The 17,026-nt window shown below is 38.8% G+C and overlaps 5 protein-coding genes across 5 annotated transcripts; 2 read left to right on the top strand and 3 right to left on the bottom strand.

The window, feature by feature from the left end:
• Window positions 1-107: 107 nt before the first annotated feature.
• On the top strand, window positions 108-895 carry CBG02114 (the record flags this gene model as incomplete). The annotated part of the gene is made up of 3 exons (XM_002643830.1): window positions 108-278; window positions 322-405; window positions 806-895. 3 exons carry the CDS (start codon window positions 108-110, stop codon window positions 893-895), a joined length of 345 nt encoding a protein of 114 aa, XP_002643876.1.
• Window positions 896-1,421: 526 nt separating this feature from the next.
• Window positions 1,422-3,913, top strand: CBG02113 (the record flags this gene model as incomplete). The annotated part of the gene is made up of 8 exons (XM_002643829.2): window positions 1,422-1,514; window positions 1,906-2,067; window positions 2,117-2,360; window positions 2,408-2,520; window positions 2,566-2,676; window positions 2,724-2,911; window positions 3,146-3,314; window positions 3,824-3,913. The coding sequence occupies 8 exons, from the start codon at window positions 1,422-1,424 to the stop codon at window positions 3,911-3,913; spliced, it is 1,170 nt and encodes a 389-aa protein (XP_002643875.2).
• A 195-nt stretch (window positions 3,914-4,108) lies between these two features.
• On the bottom strand, window positions 4,109-4,434 carry Cbr-hlh-15 (the record flags this gene model as incomplete). Its single annotated transcript, XM_002643828.1, has 2 exons — window positions 4,109-4,253; window positions 4,310-4,434. 2 exons carry the CDS (start codon window positions 4,432-4,434, stop codon window positions 4,109-4,111), a joined length of 270 nt encoding a protein of 89 aa, XP_002643874.1.
• A 402-nt stretch (window positions 4,435-4,836) lies between these two features.
• Cbr-glr-7 lies at window positions 4,837-9,360 on the bottom strand (the record flags this gene model as incomplete). Its single annotated transcript, XM_002643827.2, has 16 exons — window positions 4,837-5,041; window positions 5,289-5,492; window positions 5,540-5,863; window positions 5,909-6,019; window positions 6,073-6,211; window positions 6,256-6,335; window positions 6,385-6,833; window positions 6,883-7,050; window positions 7,382-7,591; window positions 7,644-7,805; window positions 7,855-7,905; window positions 7,951-8,126; window positions 8,723-8,866; window positions 8,916-9,065; window positions 9,122-9,268; window positions 9,321-9,360. 16 exons carry the CDS (start codon window positions 9,358-9,360, stop codon window positions 4,837-4,839), a joined length of 2,760 nt encoding a protein of 919 aa, XP_002643873.2.
• Window positions 9,361-10,187: 827 nt separating this feature from the next.
• On the bottom strand, window positions 10,188-16,799 carry Cbr-gcy-31 (the record flags this gene model as incomplete). Its single annotated transcript, XM_045239070.1, has 13 exons — window positions 10,188-10,340; window positions 10,389-10,526; window positions 10,587-10,685; window positions 10,742-11,158; window positions 11,205-11,351; window positions 11,401-11,693; window positions 12,384-12,486; window positions 12,722-12,827; window positions 13,118-13,233; window positions 13,277-13,445; window positions 14,961-15,109; window positions 16,007-16,180; window positions 16,722-16,799. 13 exons carry the CDS (start codon window positions 16,797-16,799, stop codon window positions 10,188-10,190), a joined length of 2,142 nt encoding a protein of 713 aa, XP_045092031.1.
• Window positions 16,800-17,026: the final 227 nt, after the last annotated feature.

The following is a 17,026-nucleotide window of genomic DNA, read 5'->3' as shown; positions in this document are numbered from 1 at the left end:
TTAATTTTTCCTTTTCTTTTCTCCCAATGGTTGATTTATCCATTCAATTCTTACCTAATTTTATTTCGGGAGCATGCAATAATTTTATCTGATTTTCTAGAAAAACCATGTCTGTCGCCTGGGATGTGCAAAACGGTGAGATCGACGCTGTCAAGAAATCGGTCAACGCTGGAAACGTCCACGAAGTGTACAACGGTCGTACTGCTGTTCAAATCGCCGCCGATTATGGACAGACCGCTGTGATTGACTATTTGATCAGCATTGGGGCTAACATCCAGGTTTGTATATTAGTAGATTTCAAATTGTAGTTGTTGGTTTTAGGAGAAGGACAAGTACGGGATCACTCCATTGTTGTCGGCTGTCTGGGAGGGTCATCATGATGCTGTCAAATTGCTTCTTGAGCACGTGAGTTTTTGAGAGTATATTTTTTGAGAGCGTGTTGCAAATTTTAGAGGTACATGCTTTGAAGCGGAGTAGTGTCATAGCCAGCTGGGTAGTCGCCAACTAAGTCGCTAACTACGTAGAGTTGTAGCTAACTGAGCCGAGCAGCGCTTTTGCTAATTTAGTAGCGCCGTCGCTTACTATGTAGCGCTATCAATAACTAAACAGCGCTATCGCTAACTGAGTAGTGTTATCGCTAACTGAATAACACTCTCGCTGACGGAGTAGCGCTTTTGATAATTGAGCAGCGAGCTTCAGGAGCTTTCCAGCGATTCTGTGTCTCAACCGAAAATGATTTCAGAACCTTTTTGGATCTAAACACTCTTAAACCTCACCCAGGCAATCCAAAATGACTTCTTTTCAGGGTGCTGATCGCTCGATCTTTGCTCCAGACGGCACTGCTCTCATCGACTGCACCGAGGAAGAATCGATTCGTGACCTCCTCAAACAATAGGACCAATACTTCAATAACCACCTTCTTCATTGCATAATTATTCCACTTCCATGCTTAATGTATATTTATTCCTCAATCTCTCCGACGCGGCATTTTTAATACTTTTTCTCTCTCTTCCCTCTCATTCCCGTTTGGATTATTTTCACATTTTCCTCCCCCCAGTTCTCCGTATTCTCGCTTCCCTAGCGCGGTTGTGATGTGTTTAAGTGTCAATCATCGATTCATCATCGTCGATCCTAGTCAACCCGTTCAATTTCTTGTCACATATTTGCTTCCGATGCACTGCTACTTTTCAGTATTTTTCCTCCGTGTTCCAATCACTCGGTTCCGCTTGTTTTTGCAGCTTTACTCTCTTTCTTTTGTCGCTTTATCTGCTTTTCCCCTTTATCACTATCATGCTTGTGAAAATAATAAAGCTGTTTGCTTCCAGAAAGCGGATTAGTTTTGATTTTTTAATACGTCAAACAGTCGTCAACGTTGTACTTGAACCTGCGATTATTGTTCTTTTGCAAATTATCGAAAACATATGCCAGAACTGAAGGATAAAAATCGAATGCTCAGCTATGACTACGATAGTCACAAGCACCTCCTTTACTGGCCAGAGTCCAATAGATATAAGGTGAGATTTTATGTTTTTGTTTTAATTTTTAGACTGAAAATTTAGTAATTTTGTTTTTGTGCAAGTCAAAATACTGGAGTCTTCTAGGCCATTTCCTCTGGGCCACGACCTTCTCGTGAAAGAAAATTACCTGAAATCTCATGCGCCTTTAGTAATATTACATTAATAGCGTGAAAATACATTTTACAAGCTTTATGAAGCTGAAAAAAGCTTTTTACGAGCTCAAGATTACATTCACATAGTTTTCTGCAAGGGTCTCACTCGGAGGACCTAGCAGAAGTTACCTTGGAAACTACTGCATTTTCGACTGCTACCGCTGCTGCCAATTGCCAATTTTGCTTCGTTCTGCATTAGTAAAAACCGGCAAATAGCATAAAATTGGGAATTTCAGACTACAAAACCAGAAACTCGTGGAACTATGCAGTACACAATGCCAGGAATAAAAGAAGAATTCATCAGAAGTCCCATTGATCATCGGTATCAAGAAACATTTACAAAATTCTTCCCCTCTTATGACCTTGACCTGAACCAGAAAGGATTGATTTGGTTTATTGTGAGTTCTTCATCTTAAACATAATTTGAACCAAAATGGTATTTTTCAGAAGAAAGGAGTACTAGAAGGAGCGCTCAATGGAACATCTGACATGCTAGCTTGGCTTGGACAGGGGAAAGATAAAGCTGGAAGACCTTCAGAAATCACGCAAGTCACTATGGAGTTGTGGACTCTTCGCTTCCAATTATTGCTCAATTTACGAATGCATGCGCAGTTGTTAGCTGAGTTGGCGGCGTTTGAAGACCTAGATGCACCCGATTTGTTCTATCAGTACAAATCTGCAGACAAGACAGGTAACTTTTTTCTTATCAATTGACCTACATACATTCTTTATTTGCAGGTAGTCTGGTTCCGTTTTCACTACGAATCATTCACGCCGAGGCTCTCCGATTTTCACCGTTTCCGTGGCATAGTATGATAAGAATCGAAGCACTTCAGTCGCAAGTTGAACAGGTCAGCGAAGACATCAACAACACTTCACGATAGGTTGATTTTCAGATTGTCAACATTTTTCGGATGCAAAACGCGCCTGCCAGTCAAATTGAAGATTGGGAAAAACGATTGCAATGTGTCAAGTACTTGTTCGTACGAGTACTTCACGAACTAGGGGTATGATTGAATACTCGAGACGGAGGTTTTTATTGAAAGGCTTTCAGGAGTACAAAATTGCTATCAAAACGTTGGACAAAGCACGTCAAGAGACGAAGAATCAAGAGGAGAAGGTGGTTTTGACTCGAGCACTGATGAGAATGGCGATGCAAGCCGGGGATGAGAAGGCTATGCATTATTTCGCTGAGAAAGCAAGTCATTTGTCTAATGGGACTAATTTGATGATTGTGCATAAGTGAGTATTGGACGAAAACTTGAGAAACACAGTGCCGGCCAAGAAACGTTTAGTTTTGTAAAATTGAACGTTTAGTTTTGTAAAATCGGCAAATAGCGGGAAAACTACTGATTTCCAAAAACTATGTGAATCTTGAAAGCCCAGCTCCTGACTCCTGAAAATGGTCAAAAATCAACTGAAAAATACGTTTTAGTCTATCTCATTAACTGGAACTGTAGCGGAAAAATATTCCAGAGCCATGAGAAGTATTTTCTTGGGATCAAACAATCACGCACAAGATTACATAGGAAGAATAAAAGAGAATGAGGATCAAACGCCACAATTCCTGAATACAAAATCGATTATTCAACTGTATACAGGAAGAGCGAGAGATGCTGTGGAGACAATCAGTATGATCCGACCGGTGAGTTGCATGCTTGTTTTGCCGAAAATTTTGAATAGTACAAACAACTTGGGGTCGCTGGGGGCACATACCAATTTAGGGGTACAAAATTCTTAATTCGGGGGGTAGAAAAGACCTTTAAAATGTAGTACCATCCGAGATGAGGGTTTTTAACCGCGTAATCGCTGTAATTTTTGAATTGTGTGCCAATTTTTTGCCTACTTGCAACGAGCCGGCTTACTGAATTGACCTTTTGAAATAAATCTGCTACTGTAAAAACAACGTGCCGACCGTAATTTCCAGAAGGATTTTTTTTGGAATTTTCCAGCAATGCGTGTTAAACAAAAGAGAATTTTTAGCGGTCCAGACTAAATGTCAAAATCGAATAAAACGAACTTTTATAGCATCTTGAAAATTTTATCAAATTCGATTTCATTATTTGTTGCTATCGTAAATTTCAAGTTTTTCCCAAAATTGTTCGGTGATCCTAATCTTTAAAAAATCTCGAATCTCATTCAAACTTGTTCCAGATTGTGCCTGGTCCCACCACCACAAACCTGAAAACTATTGCTGAACTATGCTATTCCACAGCCGCAAAGGATGAACTTCTCATTAGATAACAATATTCCCAAACTGTCTAATCATGGTTTTCGGTGCTTTTTAATAATCAAAATCTAGTCTAATCCTCCACCACTGGTCTTATCGGTGCCAGCAAGGGTTGTGATGGTCGTAATTACTAATGTGTGCTAAACTTTTCTTTGTCATAATTGTTTATCGTATTTAATAATTTATTTTTATGTGTCAAATGAAACATTTTATCGCAGTAAATTATCAAGAAAACTTATGTAGGCAATTGAAAAACGGAGGATTTCAATCTTTGAGAGTTTTTTCTCCACGGGGAGTGTTGGAAGCAAAGCTCGCAGTTGAGAGAATGCCAAGTTAAATGATTCGACACGAATTCTGAAATTATTTGTCTTGAAAAAGTATAAATGTGAGAAAAAAATTTTCTAGCTTACCGTTCTCTAGTAGCATGCAAATTACGATATTTTGGAGTAGCGCGTCTTCTTTTCCGTCTCTCCGCTTTTGATAGCTTACGGTATTCTTCAGAGGTGGTGTCTAATCCTCCATCTTCCATTAGCATGGTTTTTTGAGAAATAATATTAGGACACCAACAGCTAAGAGCTCAAATCTTACGGAAGCTCACAAAATGATAGATTGTCTTTTCTTGAAGTGAAAATGAATTAGATCCTGAATCTAGAGGGGAAGGGCGATGTGCAATTTTATTGCTCATAACACTAATTGAGTTGGCCCATGTCCATATGGGTCTCTTTTTTTCGCGCATTTGCCGCCGCTGCCACTAGGGGATTACCTATTTTGAATGGTGGTCGGAAGACATTGTAATACGATTTTATTACGAGAAAAGACAAAAGAAACAATAAGATGAGATTTTATATTACTCGTACGATGACACGGGTGAATTTTCTGAGGATTCGAGATTGGAATAATTTTAGGAATTCGGACTTTGGGCTTCTAAAGAAGAAGCTCAGTACTGGAACGCTGTATTTTCATATGTAGCCACCGAGTTGGACCGTTTCATCCGTTTCATCACAGCATTTCCGTTCTCATTGATGCTGTTAGCAGTTTTCGGAGCATCTCCATTGTGATTATGTATACCATTTTGGATCACTTGGTGCACCTTCATCTCCATCTGCTCTTTTTCTTTTTTAGCTGCTTTTCGAGCTTTTCTTCTGCAAAAAAAAACTAACGTTTTAGGAAGTACCGTAGTTCCAATATAAACCTACAGTACACGTGCAATTTGAGCTCAGTTATCTGGGTTACATAAGAGATATCAAAAATGTATCAACAAAAAAACTATTGGTCTGATTGATAATGATACTGATAAAACGATAAAATTATCAGCTAAAATTACTTTGATATCTTTCGAAAGAACCAAGATAATTGAACAAAGGGCACGGTAATACAAATTTGGCTCACTTGTAGTAATAATATTCGAATGCAAGTGTGATAATAGAAAGTGCGATTCCAGCCAGGATAACAATAAATACTCCTCCAATATTTTGAATGGAAATGCCATCTGATTCATCAGACGAATCGGGACAGTTGACTTTGTTGGGATTATCGGTCCACCATTTCTCTTTCAATGTTTCCAATCGCCTTTGGTTGAGGAGCATCAGAATTCTGAATTTTTTCCAAATTAAATTTATTTTCAACATTTTTCAACTTACGCGCTAGAAATCTTGTCTTTCAAAATATGTCCACTTTGTACTGCAATTGCATATGGTTTTCGTGAAAATTCCGTTCCCACTTGTTGAAGTTTGCAGTTGGTTAGAGCCGCGTATTTAATTTCCGTGGCATCCCCTATGAACGCAAATCCATCCACCGAGTTTAAAACGCGGTCCACTGCGGCATCCATATCTGGAGGCAGTTTCGACTCTTGCATGTATCTCCACATATTGGTGAACTTGTCAGATACTGGGTAATCCCAAACAGCCAATTTCGCTCGATCCCGTGGAGACATACTTTCGTTCAGAGACATTTCTTTCCACATGCTGAAAACGAACTAGAAATTTGGGATTTAAGACACCGTAGCTCACTTATAAAACGTCTCCTCGATTTCCGCCATTCTTCTGAAATACGTTTCAGACGCGCTCCCTTTTATTGGTGCGTATTCGATTTTGTATTGTTTGGCTAGATCGTCCAAGGAGCTGAAAATAATTTATTTGTATATTTTTACCTGTTTATACTGATTGTGGGATACCTAATAGGTTGTTCTAGACGTGAAACGGTCAGGAAAGCAGCCAAGTTAGCAGTATAGGATGCGATTATGATGAAACCAAAAAGCCACCAAGTCGCAGCTACAAGCCGCCCGGAAATATTTTTTGGAGCTTCACCGCCACCTGAATGGTCAAATTTTTTATCAGATGTTCTACCTCCATCTAACCTTGTGGTGTCAACGACGTCATACAAAACCAGAGACACTCTTTCAAGCTAAACTGTCTTTTCTCAATGTCATTTTGGTATCTGAAAACAATAAAAAACACAAATCACAAGTTCTTTAAGTGAACCTCACCTCTCTTGGTTATTTGTGAACGAGTAGGGACTAAAACGATCAAATATCCATAGCAAAACACTGGTGAACAAATACGCGGCCACAATACACAGCCAGACGGGCCATTCCAGAACTTTCATAAATTTAAAAAGCGAATACTCAACATCAGCCTTCTTCATAAGGATCGTGGTACCAACTAAGTCATAGTATGGAACTGTGAAATCCACGTCATTCTCTCGCTCAGCCATTACACTCAACGGCGCCAACGCGATGTCGGCTGAACCAGAAACTAGCGCCCCAATAAGCCCATTCCAATTTCCATTGTCATCCATGGTACCAAAACTTCCATCTTCAACTTCATAGATGGTATAAGTGAAGTTCACTTCCACTTGGATCATGTTGATCAGGTCAATACAGTAACCCTCATAAGGAGTGTTGGGATCACCGGTTCTTTGTACGAATGGTGGTTGCTAAAAGATTATTTTGAAACCTTTTGAAATAGTGTACATTCAGACTTACAATCAGAGTGACCACCCTAAATATATTCAAATTTCGGACGTCTACTTGTAACGTCCCGTACATGACGGATAGTTTGGAGAGGGGTGTCCAAACTCCGACTTCTTTGTTGAACAGGGCATCCTCGTGTTCTCGGTTTCTATCAATTTTGTAGATTCTCACTTGTACATCCTAGAATTTTAAGAATTACAGTTTTTCCGTGGATTTTTGATCATTTCGCCCGTTTTCAGAGAGCTGGAGCCCGGCTATCAAGTTTCCAATCACTTTCAAAATTTTGGAGGATGTAAAAGAAACCAAGATTGAAATTGCTGCATTCATAGAATTTTTGAAAAATCCTAATTTTTCGACATTTCTTTTCATATTATTTTCGGCACAAAACGAAGAATACCAATGGACGACCAAGCTCCAGACTCCTGACATGGTCGAAATGTCAACGAAAAAAAAACGTTTTTGTATATCTCATAGGCGGATACCATAGTCATTCTTATGATGACTTTTGTACCTGGAAAAACACATTATTCCCTGTCTCCGAGTAATTTCCATATTCATGAGCCGGATCGCCCAAAATCACTTCTCTCACTGTAGTCGTGATATTTGGCTCGGATGGTCCCGCTTCACAAGTGAACGTTGGAAGAACATCAAATGTTGCATTCATCTGTTTTATGGTCTCAAATGCATATCCCATTACATTCATATAGAATGCAACATTAAGCTGCAAAAAAGTCACGTGGGTTCTTCCTCCAAAAAAAAATTTGAAAGTTTACCGAGTCCCATCCATTAATCGAGTAATCCAATTCTAATCCAATTTCGTTTCTGAACAAATAGTCGTCCAAATCTCGAATTTCCATTATTTTGCCGACTGGAAACGGGCGCAACCAAAACATAAACGCCGACTCGCAACTGTCGCATTTGAACGCGGTAATGTCCTGAAAACTGGAAAATGAGAAAGAAAAGCTGAATATTCGAGAGCTGAACCTTTGTAAGCACATAAATGTTAAAAATCCGTTGTTCGATGTAGTCAGATGACTGAATATTCAAAATTTTAGATTTTGGAAAAAAAGGGGGCGCTACCTCCAATGTGAATCTCTCCACATTTTCAGTCTTTGCAACTAAAATCAAAGAATTGACAGCTTGCATTCTGAGTCGTGTGATTTGAGCTCTCATTTTGAGCACTGTAGTTTCCATTTGCATGAATCGAACACCGGGTAAAACAGAAAATGCTCCTTGCCATGCAGTGAAATCAGCAGCTGAAAATTAAGTTCTGGGATAAGAGAAGTACAAAGTGTTGAAAGTTTTTAAAAGAACTTTTTTTTTATTTCAATATTTTTTAAAAATTCAACGAAATTAATGCGTTTATTGATACTTTTTCGAGCCAAGTCTGGCGTTTTTGGATCTATTTCGGCTTCAAGTGATATACCATAATCACTTTGACAGAAGGCTACACTATACTTCCATTTGAGCTCAATTATCTCAATTGCTATGAAAAATAAGAAAAATTCTCATTAGGTAAAATGTTTGTCATATTATCACTAACATTATATCAGTTGACATATTTTGATCCCTCTTATGGAAATTGAGATGATTGAACTCAAAGTGCAAGTAGTGCAGCCTTCATGTCTGCGAGCGGTATGTTGTTCAAAACAGAAAAAAAGCGAAAATGCTAGAAATGGTACGGAAGTGAGAGCTGTGCTCCTTTCACACCACTTATCTGGATTCTATGGATGTTTTTGATTGTAAATTACAAAATCAAGCTCTAGTTTTGTTTAGTATATGAAACTTTCAGAGAAATTGAAATTATGCAGTTATAAATTACCGGACTCCTTTTCTAGGACTGAAAACTTACGAAATATATTATCATAGAGCACTGTGCTGTTTGGCGTAATACTTAAATCCGCGAAAATATCGGTTATCACATTTTGAAAAACCAACGTAGACAAAACCATAGTCGTGTAGGATGGTGATGAAATTGTTTGAAGAGTTGTAGTTTCTGCAAAAAAGTACTTTCTTTCAATTTTTTAAAACTAGACCCTTCTGACCATTGAAATTAAGAGGCAGTGCCCAGTAATTGAGATCCACTTGAATCGTTGGCACTTGTGATATTCGTGCCAGTTCAGCGACTAAACCCATCGACCGCGACGAGCGGCACACGCTTATGACAAAACTGACATTCTGCATTTTTGAGCAAACTGAAAGAAAAAGGATGATGGTGACAGATTTGAAATATTGGTTCTGGGTCACTTACGACTGTTAATGTCTGATGTTTCATTAAAATCGAAGCGGTCTAGAGTAATGGAGTCTACAGGGAATTTATCCATGAAATACATTTTACTAATGTTCAGATGACGAAGGGCAGATTTTGCAAATGTATCATTTTTGTCCAATGTGACTACTGGAAAAAGTTGTTGACATTAAACTAGTTCATTTTTCTGAGATTTTCTTACAAATATTTTGGGATTGAACATCTCTGATTTCGAATATCATAAAAAGTAGGAGTACAAAAAAATAATATATTAAAATTCGGAATTCTCTGGAACAACGGTTAGGGGACATTTATGAAAGGATTGAAAAGGGAAATAATTTTGATGTGAATGCTCGGAGGTAAAATGCAGAAAAAGGGAAGATATCGGATTTCGCGCTCAGGGTTCAGGTAACTCTAGAATAGGCTCTTCAGAATGCATAATCTCTCCCAAGGGGGGGGGGTTGGATGGTTTGGTTCATAGCCCTCATTTCATTATTTACGATTAAAAGCAAAGGAGGGAGAGATGTAAGATGAGGTTCCATCCGGTCACAGGATAGAGAAGGAACATTAAATGTTTCGTAAGTGGCATTATGTGAGACAATGTGATTTTTTCTAGTAATCAAAAAGTGGAGTATGGTTTTTGACCAGCGGCAATGAACAGATTGTGGCCTAAAATGTATTCAAAGGCAGGTTGTAGGCCTTGCGGCAAAGACAACCGAAGTTTATTGAATAAATGCATGAGCCTTCGATACCGTATCTCCGAACCGGTTTGCTTCAACCCATTTTTAGATGTTTTTCAGTTCAGAAAGAAATTCAGTTGTTTTTTTTTGTGAAAACCTTGAACAAATCCACAAAAACGAGCAAATGTCTGAGAGAAATAAGCAAAAAATTCGAGATACTTCGAGATATCAAAGGCGCATGCATTCAATAAAAAATATCTTGGGCAGTCCTTGCTGCATTACCTTCAATGCGCTTTTAAACAATTGTTTGACCGAAGGGGCACTGCCGCTAGACAAGAATAGAAGTTGAGATCAAAAATAGGAAGGAAATATCATAAAACAGCAAAAATTCAAATCTTTGAAGTGATTGATTGGCGTGGGGTACGGTTGGAGCCGATCGAATGATTTTCGATGCCAGCATCAGAAACAGGTGTGTACGATAGTTGTCCCTTCTTCTTGAGTTCATCTTCCGCCTCGCTTGTCGGCGATTTTCTGCCAGATTTCTGAAATTTTCAAACTTCAATTTCTGCTAAAACTTTTCATAAATTTACCCCTGGAAAAATGAGATCATCATCTTCATCATCCTCATTGACCGAATCATCTTGCCGACTTTCACAATTTCTAGGAGATGGTATTCGCGGTGGACCATGTCTAGAGACTACAAAGAACGTTTGGATGGTTTGGTCGTCCTGTAAAAATTTAAAATTGTTATATGGCAACACGTCTCGAGCTACTCGAGACGAGCGAACCTTAATTTCAATCTCATCCCTCATCTCAAACTGATAGAGGCCGGGATCCGATTCTTCGATTTTGTTGTGCGTTGTCTCGCTGACCAGAATTTTCATTGGCTGAAATCCAACTTTTCGATATTCTGACTACCCATTTTTGACAATTTCTGACTCACACTTGAACTCTGCTCCATCTTATTTGCCACATACACGGTTTCCCCAAAAAGACAATATCTGGGCATGCTCAACCCTACCACACCAGCCACCACAGCTCCGGAATGAACACCGGCGCGGATATCAATACGTGGAACTTTTGCATTCATGTTGACCATTTTTGCAGCCTCAATTAGGAATTGCGAGGCACAATCCAAAATGAACTCGGCATCGTGCTCGGTTTTTGTCGGTGCCCCGCTGACGACCATATAAGCGTCTCCTATAGTTTCAACTTTGTACACTCCGTGGTCATCAATGATTTTGTCAAAATTGGTATAGATCACTTTTAGGAACTCAATGACTTCCAGCGGTGTCAGTGAGCTGCACATTTTAGTGAATTCTACAATGTCGGTGAAAAGAATGGTCACTGAATCAAATCTCTGAAAAGTCTCAAAATAGTATCAGTTCCCCGACAGCACAGGAAACCTCGCAACATGCCACAGCGCTCTCGCCATTCCTTAACTGATTAGCCACACTTTTTGGCAACATTTGATAAAGCAGTTTGTCGGTTCGCCGACGCTCTTTCTTCAGGCGATTCATATTCTCTCTCATGTTACGACTTTTTTGCGCTTCCTAAATTGACACATAAAATGACACGAAAGAACTTTGACCCTTGTTTTACCTGGTGCAAAAGTAGTTTGAGTTCTGCAGCTTGTTGAGTGCTGGCCAGCACCAGATCTCGACTCGAGTCGTGCAGTGCGAAATCGTTGATAAACAGACCGGACTTGTACATTTGTGGCAAGTGACTCATGCTGAAATAGGGGTTCTGGAAATTTACAGGAAAATAGAATGGCACTAACACAGGAATGCCAACATAGCAAATGCTCTCCCATTCTTCCATATAGAACATTTGGCCTTTGAGGGACAGGAATTTTTCGCGCTCCTGGTCTCCCATTCTATGACGTTCCTCAGTCACTGAAAATTTTAGAATTTTGTTAGAATTGGATTGTGAGCATTTTGAAGCTACAGTACTGAAATAATGTTGACATTTTGAGTGAAAAATAGTCCAGTTATAGCCCTAATTAAGAATTTTGCGATTTTTTTGAAAATTCTGGAGTGTACCAAACAGAAACATAGCTTTAATTTTGCAGTTGACAACTTATTCGTACAAATTCATTAGAACGAGATGAATCGCTTGAAAGTGGCACAACGCTAAAATCAATGCAGTTTCTAGAAGTCTTGCCGTTCGGTTGGTTTGAAGCGGTATACCTACAATAAAAAACCTTTTAAATTTGAGTTGTTTTGCTCGGTTCCGGACAGTGATAAAAAAGAGTTGTCAACTAATAAATTGTTCATCATGATACATATCAAAAGTGTTTTGTCAGTGAACAATTTTTTGATATATCTTACAGAAACCGTTATAAATTCACTCAAACTTGACAGTGATGCGTGCTTCTTTTGGTTGTTCGGTATCTCCCCTAAAATGAATTTTTCGAAAAAGTTGTCAACTACAAAATGGAATCTCTATTTTTGATTATTAAACCTTAAAATTTTTCAGCTCCATCTAAAAAATCTACTTAATTTTGAGGCACCATTGTCAACGAATATAATGAAAATTAGAAAATTTTGACCGGTGCTGTAATTCCATCTACTTTCAGTTCTCACTTTGATCGGTATCTGTTGTCTTGTACACTAAAATTCCATCCTCATCTTCTTGAATCGGTTCACATGAGATTAACTCAAAAATATTGTTTGAATGTAGCATGATCTGAAATTCACACTCTCCACATTTTTTGCAGCACCAAATTCTCATGCAGAATACTCGACCACGTTTTTCTATTCCCGATAGAAACACATGCAAACTATTCTTCCTAAAGGGTGTTTCCGGTTTTCATAGAGAAGACGGTATCTCGCAACGGACGGGCAAACCGACGACTTTTCTAAGATACCGGCGCACCCACACCCTATATTTCACAAAACACAATCACACCTCTCCAAGATACCTCTTCCCAACGGAATCTGATGAAAGGTCTCATCAGAAGAAACGTTTGATTGATCTTCTTCCCAACGACACCGGCCATCACTCGTAGGAGACCGATTCCAATGTTTCTGCAAAGGTCCCTCATACCTTTGAAATTGTTTTATAAAGTGTAAAAGCGAGGAGAAAGCCCGCGGACCGGCGGTCTGTCACTGCTCAAACAACCTCTCCCACCGTTCCTAATTGATTTATTTAGTTCTGCACCTTTCCCTTCCTTCCATTTTCAATATTAAAACCGGCGGCACTTTCAAACATTTTTTTTAGGAAAGAATGCAAAGAAAAAAAAACATCGCGGAGGCGGATTTAAACTAGGTGTATGTGTTTTTTTTCTGTCTCTATAAACTCGCTGTCTTTTCCAAACCTTATTCGCATTCCGCGATTGAAGACGATGATGAATGGGAAAATGTCGAAAAAGATGTCGGATGTGATCTTCACCTTCTCGAGAATCGAATCGTTTAGATTACGGTATGCGGTATTCTGAACCGATGGGAATTGGGAAAAGATGTAAACAAGAAGATACCTGTCTGTTGAAATCAAGATTGTTGAAATGCAAACGCATAATGACATGTTCTAAATTCATGTCATGCTCGATATCCAACAACTCGATGACGACTTCCGTTTGGAATAGTTCTTGGGCAATGTTGCGAATTTGACCTTGCACGTAATGCATAAATCCACGGCGTTTACTTCTGAAGAGATGAATTCGAACTACCAGAAAATTTCAAAGTTTTTACAGGAAATTTTGGGATTGATTTAATAAAATTTTAACATTTTTCGAACCCTGAAAAAAATAATTACAATAATAAAAACCCAAACTACCGTGTTCCTGTAATAGGAGCCCATCCAAATTGTCAACTTCAAGATCATTTATCTCAGTCTCTGTGAAAAATAACAAAATTTTGCTAACAGTTAAATTACATAATAACACCCACATTTTATCAGTTTACAAAACTTTGATATCTTACACCGGAACTGATATATAAGAGCTCAAAGTTAAGGGTTTGGATGGGCTTCCATTAGAGGAAATAGGGTATCCTTCGAGCCTTATTATCTCGGTTTTCCCAACAGATGTCGTAAAGAGGTCAACTGATAAAACTGTCATCGAATTATCATTAACATTTTATCAGTTTACCAATTTTTGATATCTTCCATGGCAACTGAGATAATTGAGCTCAAAGTGTTTTGATAGCTGGGGAGTTTGAATAATAAATGCAAATGTTTCACATTTGTGTTTCTCTGTAAGCTTCCGCTAATCTTATAAGTTTTACTGTTGCAGACACATCTATATCATACACTAGAATTCCAGCTCGAAAATTCCAAAAATTCATAATCCCACATTCCTGTTACCCTATTTCAAATACCTAGATTCCTACCTATGCCCAAACCTTTTTTCTCAGATATTTCCATCCGATAACTTTTTGGGGTACCTAGTTCCCATACATCAAATTCTCTCACATCCTTCGCCTTCCCTTTATTCTCATTGAAATTTAATAGATCTTTCAACGACGTAATTTGGTGGGAAGCCGACGTTGTAATGGTATTCATGACATATTTCCATCCCCTTCGCTCTCTCTTCTACTAGGAATCAAAAGTAATGGGTTCGTATTATATGTCATTGGAGGGCCCCCCGTTTTTGCCAGACTCTCTTAGAAATTTCATCACTCCGATTTGAGGTCAGACGCCACATGTGGATTCTGTCATTGTCTCCTGAAACATACATATGTCCGCCACTACTCTAGTGGCACACACATACACAGTCTAAAGTTCCTAGGAACTAAGGTTTACCCGCAGACACACACGCGACCAGGAACATTTCGGTCTGTCAGAACCCCATCAAACATTTGCGAACAATCGTCAAGAGTGCGGGCGAGAAAACAGTCTTTTCTCATTCTCACACCACATACACTCTGTTTGAAAATCTTCAAGTTGCAACATTTTGACACAAAGGGCGGAAACCGAGAGCGGGGTAGCGCGAGAAATTTGGTGAACAAATAAGACCCCCTACAAGCACCAAACTACAAGTCGATCTTTGAACTATTATGTCCCGCACAGTTTCTATTCCTTCATATTCCCTCGAATTCGAGAAAAAGAAGAAAAAGAAAATATGGATAAACACTACCCCTAAATGTTTTGTTGCTTCCCCGTTTGTGCCTTTAAACCAGTTATTATGAGTTGTCATCTTTCTTCTTTTCCCCTCAACTAACCTATAGTGAAGTGTCAAACCGGTACGGCTTTCGTGTTCGCAGTAGAATGATGGGGGTTTGAGTTTGGGAAACGTAAACCGCAGGTATTCATGCAAATTGTCCAATCCGTTTAGGAATTGCGGAAATGTGCGGCCGAGGACTCGCAAGACCTGTTGGAAAAACGAATTATGGTGAAAGTTACAGTAACCTGACACTGAAGTTTTAGTCTGTATCACTAATTTTCTGATTTTTCAAACTACAAATGATGTGGTACCAAATAACCGTATCTCCTATAATATAAGCGCACCAGAATTGTCAATGTTAAGCTCATTTATCTCGATTCTTGTGAAGGATTTCATAAATTTGTCAACTGAAAAAATATTTATCATAATAATCCCAATACTATGTCAGTTAGCAACTTTTCGATATCTTTCACAGATATAGAGATAATTGGGCTTAAATTTGACCGTTAACGTGGGCTTCTATTTGAGGAAATAGGTAAGTGCTTTGAAGCTCACCAGTTCCAGATATGGTCACTTATAAGAACCATGAACAAATTTGAAAGAACTGTTACGACTGTACTTGTTACTACAGTAAACTTTGTAACTCGATAATCGTAAAATGGCCGAAATTTCGAAACTAAAACTGAAACCACTCTAATTTTAGGACTGCGTGATTCTAGACAAACGATCAAACTTAAATGTGGCCTCATTAAACAAATTGGTATATACAAAACTGGAGTTCTGAAGTTTTGAGAACAAGTGATTCAAACAAAATACCGTAACTTTCTAATAGAAGCTCACCCTATACGTGAACTTTGAGCTCAATTATCATGGTTTCTCCAGAAGATGCCAAAAAATGCTCGACTGATAAAATACTCATTATAATATCACCAAAATTTTATTTGTTCTCAGATTTTTTATATCTGTTATAGGAACTGAGATAATTGAGCTAAAACTGTACAAAGTGTGCTCTTATAATAGAAAAAAGGTATATTTATACACCCTCAAAATTGACTCTCTTTAAAAATAAATGGTACTGTATTTAACAAAATTTGTCGTATCTACCTTATTGAACTCATATTTAGTGAGAAATTTATAGAAGCTTGTCCCAATATTACTCATCAACTCATCAACTTGATCTCCAGTGACATCGTGGCAAGCCCATATCAACTTGTGTGATAATCCCTCCGAATACTTCTTATCCATTTGAAAAGCATCATCAGTGACTCCAGAAACAAACTGAAAAAAGATCAGGAGACTTTTTTTCAGAAAGTTCTCTTCCCCCTAATAACCTTTTTTGCATCCTCCTTCTCTAAAAACCAAAACCGACCAATGTAACATGCCTATCGGTCCATAAATCATCGGAAGGGATGAAAGATAGTGGTAGTCGTACATCGAACCTCATTGGAAGGAGATTAGTCATGACATACGTCAACGGTATATCATTCCTCCGACAGTCTTATCTCCCAATTCTAATGGCCCCTTTTCTTTTTTTTGTTTATCTAATCTCCCTTCTACGACACTACTGGCTCATTACGCCACCACCGCTTTCATTCGTCTTCAGTGATTGTTATCTAACAGGAAATACGGCTGCTATCTTTCAACGCAATATAACCTATGAACCGCCAAACGAGCGGATTGTCCTTGAAAAATGGTTGGGGAGACGGATTGCACAACCTTCCCTAGTATGTTTCGACGCAGCAGCAGCAAAAAAAGATCGCGTTTTTACTTTCACGGTCATTTGGCAGAAATGATATAAGACGAGTGACCTGCAGCTTACCTTTACTTCTTGCCAAGTGGATTCACCGTACTTCTCCTTGATATAGGTTGCAATATGGTCGATTATCAAGCCGTACATGATAAGGAGGAGTGATAAGATGAAATGGGGGCGAATCTGAGATGAGCATGGGAGACACAATTTCAAATTTCCTGCGCGGTGCTAATTTGTTCCGGAACTTGCTATAGCCATGTACCATTTCCGGTGCCAACACACTTAATGGGATGGGATGGGCTCTTTGAGCAAGTTTGAAAACAACAGGCAATCTGAGAATGTGACTGAGATGTGTCTGAGGTGGAAGGATGTGA

The sequence above is a fragment of the Caenorhabditis briggsae genome, assembly GCF_000004555.2.
Source record: "Caenorhabditis briggsae complete genome, chrX, whole genome shotgun sequence".
Classification (NCBI taxonomy): domain Eukaryota; kingdom Metazoa; phylum Nematoda; class Chromadorea; order Rhabditida; family Rhabditidae; genus Caenorhabditis; species Caenorhabditis briggsae.
The sequence above is the reverse complement of the archived record's forward strand: the minus strand, read 5'-3'. Positions and strand labels throughout refer to the sequence as shown.